General features: G+C 42.9%; 1 protein-coding gene across 1 annotated transcript in view; it reads right to left on the bottom strand.

Moving 5' to 3' along the window:
• The window catches only part of RSAD1 (radical S-adenosyl methionine domain containing 1), a 24,526-nt gene that overhangs the window by 12,236 nt on the left and 6,010 nt on the right, over nt 1–6,280 (bottom strand). Inside the window, exon 2 of the mRNA XM_015410754.1 lies at nt 846–979. Coding sequence (XP_015266240.1) covers nt 846–979 — 134 coding nt within the window. The remainder of the gene's footprint in view (nt 1–845; nt 980–6,280) is intronic.

The following is a 6,280-nucleotide window of genomic DNA, read 5'->3' as shown; positions in this document are numbered from 1 at the left end:
TGAGGATGAAGCAGCGACGGGGGTGGGGGGCTCGTCCTGGCCGCTCCGCACGGCCTGGACGACGAAGCAGCGACGGGGGTGGGGGAGGTGGGAGCCTCATCCTGGCCACCCCGGGCGATCTTTCCCAGGGCGTGCGGCTCAGGGAAGATCGAGGACGGGGCAGGGAGGTCTTGCCTAGGCCACGTGGAGCCGGAGGCAGCCAGGAGCGGGGCAGGGAGGAAGCGTACTTACCGTGCTGCTTCTTCCTCGTCCTGCCAGGAAATGAAGGCGGGAAGGAGAGGGCGACTGGAAGCAGGGGGCGGGGCTTCGTTATGTGCCCGCCCCCTGCTTGCATCACTCCTGGAGTGCCGTACCGGGGAGCTCCGGCCCCATCCGAGGCCTGGGTGTACCAATATAGTGGAAAGGGGTGGGTAGACCTCCAGAGGCCTGGTCTACCCCTACAGAGAACATTTTCAATAATGAAATTTGACTTGATTCTGTTTTCTCTTATGTTTAAATTATTCTTAACATATAGTTTATATATAGTTTAAAATAATTTATTCTGAGATTTTTACAAGGTTATGGAAGTAATCTTCTAAAAAACTAATTTATGTGATAGTCAAATGTAGACTTGCTCACAACTTTAATGCTACTAGCTTTTTTCACTCACAAGGTAGAATTTATGCTCACAACACTGTGGAGCTTAGAGGGGACATTGGTGTTGGCCCCATTACTGAAAGTTCTGACTCAATAAGTGCCAAAGGCTTCATTACGGAACTCATTTGCTGTTCTTTCCCATTCCTTCCAATCCTCAACTGTGAATCTTAACTTATAAAACTGCCCTTATCCCTTTGCATTTTACTTACCTCTGGACTTGACTGAGCTGAATCAAGGTTCTGGCCTCCTGAATGAGGCAGTCTCTCATCTTTGGCTGATCAATATTTTGAGAAATGTACTTGTTGAAGTTGCAGTAGCTGCAGCGTTTTTCACAGTAAGGCCACTAGAAGGTCAAGGGAAAAACAGATATAATTTTACTTCAAATCAAATCAAATACCTTTAATGGGATATCAATTTTACTTAAAGAGCAAAAATCTTCTTCCAGCGTTTGCACCAAGCTGCAAAGGCCAACAAACACTCCAGCTCTCAAAGGCCGAACAGAATACAGAATATTTAAATCTGTATCCGATTCTATCTCACAATCCCATAGTACTTAGCTTGTTTAAAACAGATAACATTTAAAATGTAAAGCATATTATATTACACTATGAATATACCCCAAGCTGCAACATAAAGGTGACTCTAACAAGGCAGGGAGAACCATACAAACTACTTTGTGTCCCCATAGGGGAGAAAGGCAAGGTATGAATAAACTAAGTAAATAAGATGCTGAATCTCTAGTTTGGCTTAAATTTGAGGGGTTGTCCACAGTTCTGAACATGCTTTAAAATACACCATGTGTTCCCTCACTGTGTGATTTTGATCTGTGCATGACAGTTAAAGGGCACTTCTGTTTATTTTTCAAGAATGAAGTAGGTCATGAGGTAATACTTCTCAAGTGTATAAAAAGAAAATAATGTTCAGGCACACTCTGCAAAATGAATTATCCTCAGGGAAAGTGTGAGAGATGGTGGAAGTGCAGCACGGGGCAAGCTGGTTTTGTATACTTCCTATGACAATGCTCCAGGATATTTTCATTCTATAAATAAATCCAGTACAAAACTTGGAGGGGTCCTGGGGAGTATCACAGTATCCTTAATGCCATTCCAAGGCAGGCCTGATTCACAGAAAGCCGGCATAAGTGGTTTCTTATGGCCACACAGATAATGAAGCTAATCTACGTACCACAAAATGTCACAAGGTTAAGTCACATGCTACAGATTGCAGTGTGAAGAGGAGGCATCACATCTTTGAAAGCTAGGAGCCCGCGGGGGGGGGGGGGGGGGGGGACCCTCTCTGAATGTGGAAAATTAATATGTTTAGGAACAAACTAGGCCAAGTTCCTTCCTTTTGACCTAGTTTCTATGAGTAAGATTTTTGCTTCTACATAGGGACAATGTAAAGAAGCAATTTCTCACCTTCAGACTGAAACCTTACCACTAAGGAAGGACTGTACCAAGTAATGTTATGAAAATGTAGCTTGGCTCTTCACAAAACAAGAGAGACAACCGAAAGTGGAAGAGTTGAAAAGAGGACTGACAGTTACGTATGAGAGGCCAGTATTCAGGATGAGGAATAAGATGCTGGCGTATGATGCCACCTGGAGTCTGTTCAAAGAAATTTCTCCGGCACCAAGGGACTAGTAATCTTTTGAAGGTGCCTGAAATTGGGCCCATCTTTACCTACTTTAAACTTTCACACAACTGGGCTGCTGAGGGACATGGGCAAAGATTCCAGCCCCCTCCCACCGCAATCCAAACCAAACATCACAACAAACAAAATCACTTGGCTGGCAGTTACCATGAATCTATAACAACAAAAGGATCAGCAGGGCCAAGAACAAAAGGAACTGGGACATCCTGGCCCAGGTTATCTCCAGATGCCCCTCTCCCCATGCCATTTGCATTGAAAGCTAAGCTTGTGTGGTGGTCATCAAGAAAATCAGACCTTTAGTCAATTTCTTGTTCTTTCATTAAATATGGGATTAAACATAGGCAAGCCTTATATCAAAGATCTAGGCCTGCAAATGGGTTGATCAAAAGGGAAACATCTGGCTGCTGTCATGGGAAAGTTGGCAAGTCCCCTTGTGCCTTTGGATAACAGAGACAAACAGAGCCACACCATTGGGTCTCTGAACACACACCTCACTCTTTCTGTTGATGCTTTGCTTTACACTTCATAGAGGGAGTATCCTGTCATAAGCTGTTCCTCTTCTGAGCTATTTGTTGTCATAATTTCATGTCAGAAAACTTCAATGGTCTGAATTTTGTATTGGCTCAAGGGCCCCAGCCTATGCAGATTTTATACTTTCAGAACTTTAGCTTTCCTGTTGTTAGTTGGAGCAGTCTGTTCAGCTATCCGGAGGTAATGAGCTTGCTATAGGTGCCTGCCTGGCACACACACACTGAGGAGGAGGAGGAGCAGGAGACTGGATTTATACCCCGCCCTTCACTACCCGAAGGAGTCTCAGAGCGGCTTACAATCCCTTTCCCTCCCCACAACAGACACCCTGTGAGGTAGGTGGGGCTGAGAGTGCTCTCTCGAGAACTGCCCTTGAGAGAACAGCTCTGAAAGAACTTATGGCTGATCCAAGGTCACACCAGCAGCTGCAAGTGGAGGAGTGGGGAATCAAACCTGATTCCATGGCAGAGTACAGATTCGGACTTGGGTTTAACCAGTGTCAAGAATCCCCAATCCAGGGGATCCTTGTTATGGGTGGGCAGAGTTAAAAATTACAAGACAACCCTGGAGTGTGAGTCCACACACACCAATGGGGTAGCCTGCCACAAGCCCCTTTGACTATCCCACGATTAGAAGCTAAAGGGTAAACTTCCAGTATTCCTGGGAATAAATCAGGAAATCAGCCCTTCAAGGCTGGCCACTTGCAGAATGAGTTTCCACTAATAATTAACCAGTAGGTAGATGCTTTAAGTGTAAGGTACTGGAATTAGATTGAAGCTTCTGAAGTACAGAACAACTAGGTATATTCAAAGTATTTTTTTAATTAAAGAGTGCAAGAATATTCTGTTCCACATTTGTTAACACTGTGGGAGATTAATATTAATTGTCATGCATGTAAAGGATGGAGGCGGGGAGCAACCTTTTACTACTTTGATTATGAGAAAATATTAACTCCCCCTTCTGTTTATAAATTTAACAAAGGTTTGCTGCTATACTATCATTATTGGGATAAATAATATAGGAAAATTGCCATCTTCAATATTTTATCTACACTAAAAATTTAATTGTTATAATATATGAGTTTTAATGTTTTGTATTCTATGACATTATATCCTGTACATTGCCCAGAGCCCAGCCTAAGCTGGGATAGGGCGATTAAATAATAATGACAATGATAATGATAATAATAATAAATACATTCTAAGTTGCCAACCAGGATAGCTGAGCAGGAATTGAGACTGAAAATAGGTGGGGGGGATTAGAGGTGGGGATAGACAGATGGCAGATCATGAAAGGAAGATAGTAAAACAAAAGAAGGGGAAAGTGTGGAAAAGAGAAAAAAGTGGAAAAAGACAACAAAAAGTTTTATTATTTATTAATTTTGCTAACACACACTAACAGGGCTGCCCTTTGTAAAGATCTGGCTGTGTAGGAGCTGGTTGGAATTAAAGGAAGAGGAAAACCATGGCCTGATGGAAACAGCAACCTTTTTCAGAGTCTGCATTCTGGCATTGACTATAGCTTGAATGAAATACCTGAAGGTTAAGAAAAAATATAAATGTATAGGCCCAATAATACTGTTAGTCAAATTTAAAATTAATACATATTAATAGATGTACAAAAATATGTATTTATTTCACAGTTATTTCATAATAGCCTCAATTATTATTTATAATGTACAATGACAACCAAAAGTGACAAATATTGACCCTGACTAGACACATTTCAGCCCATTGGCCTTCCTCAGTGGTCAAACTAATAACAATACAACATGGTTCCTGACATTACAATATAACAAATATTTATCATAAACTGACCATGATGAAGTTTTTCCTGGAGAAGAAAGGAAAAATAGGAAAAAATTATTAGAAATGGTAAGTTGAAAAACATTTGCCAAAAAAAGTATATGTTGTAAGTTACTTACTGATAATTATTGTATACAGGGGTGGAAACTAGTCAGAGGGTCAAAAATACTGATTTTACTGACCAAAATTTCAAAAAAACCTGATCAAATACTGACAAAAAACTGAACAATTTAATGTCAGCCTACTGATAAGCTAGCGTTTTAAATGTAAAACTAGGACCTTATTAAAATTATTATTATCTGGCCTCTACCATCCACACAGCCAGCCCCATAGTTAGATGTGACCTGACCAGGGGTCGTTTCCTACCGGAGCACCCCAGAACAGCGCTCTGGCAGAAACAAGCCCAGGCCCTGCCCCCCCGGGGGGAATTAAATGCCTGGCTTCTCACCTCAATCTTCTCCAGGTGCTCCGCAGCTGCAGGGCACCTGGAGAAGATCAAGCAGGGAAGCCAGGTATGTCTCCCCGCCTCCTCTTCCTTCTCCAGCCAGCCCACCGTGGCAGGCTGACCGGAGAAGGAAGAGGAGGCAGGGGGACATATCCTCCTTTCCCCCTGAGCCTCTCGGCTTTTGCGGAGAGACTTGGGGGGATTTAAATGCCTGGTTGGGGAAAGAAAAAAGGAGGGAGGCATCTTCAAAAGCCTCCCCTTCCCTTCCCCAGCCGGCCTGCCATAGAATACAATGGAAAGATAGTGCCACGCCTGTGGCGCAACTCTAGAGAGAAGGGGGTTAAACTTTAAACCCCTTCTCTCTTCGCTTCCCCCCACCCCACCTTGGCAGGCCTGCTGGGGAAGGGAAGGGGAGGCTTTTGAAGATGCCGCCCCCTTTTTGCTTCCCCTTCTGACACACTCCCGGTGATGTCAGGGGGCGTGGCATATGGTAATGAGTTATATGCTAATGAGCTCAGATAAAAGGATTGCACACCTTTTTATTGAAATTTTTAATGAACAGAGGACAATGTTTTCATTATTGTACAAAATTTAAGGCAAAAAAAAATTTCCCTTTTAAAAATAATCACATACTGCAGATAATAAAACAGCAAAAACATATTAAAAACCAAACAAAGTAATAATTATGACAACAAAACATAATTACTGTAAGGTAAGACTTGTATTTGCTTTTACTTTATCTTTGGCTTTTTGATGAAAAAAGAACCAGCCAGCAGCCTGCCATCCTTGGTGGAGTCCGTGTCAGGCTGGGCATTGGAACACCCTAGACCAGGGGTGGCGAACAAGTTCGACAAAAAGAGCCAAAATTTTAAACTGTGAGAGTCAGAGAGCCACACCACGCAGTGACCTGCCAAAACAGACAAACACTCACACAAAAGCATATAATTTTAACAATAATATATTAAACACAGGGCTCTTCTGATGTCTGTATTGTCAGTGTTCCCTCTAAGCTGAGATAGTCTGAGTTAGGTCACAGTTTTTTAGCCTCTGGCTCACAGCTTTTTGTCTTAGCTCAGGCAGGAGGGCTCCAGAGCACACTAATTTATGCAGCAGCCAAATCACCTGCTCACAGCTTTAATGCCAGTAGCTCACAAAGGAGAATTTTTGCTCACAGGACTTCGCAGCTTAGAGGGAGCATTGCTTATCGTCAGTC

The sequence above is a fragment of the Gekko japonicus genome, unplaced genomic scaffold (assembly GCF_001447785.1).
Source record: "Gekko japonicus isolate JY-2015 unplaced genomic scaffold, Gekko_japonicus_V1.1 scaffold15, whole genome shotgun sequence".
Taxonomy (NCBI): domain Eukaryota; kingdom Metazoa; phylum Chordata; class Lepidosauria; order Squamata; family Gekkonidae; genus Gekko; species Gekko japonicus.
This window is presented reverse-complemented; position numbering and strand designations above follow the sequence as displayed.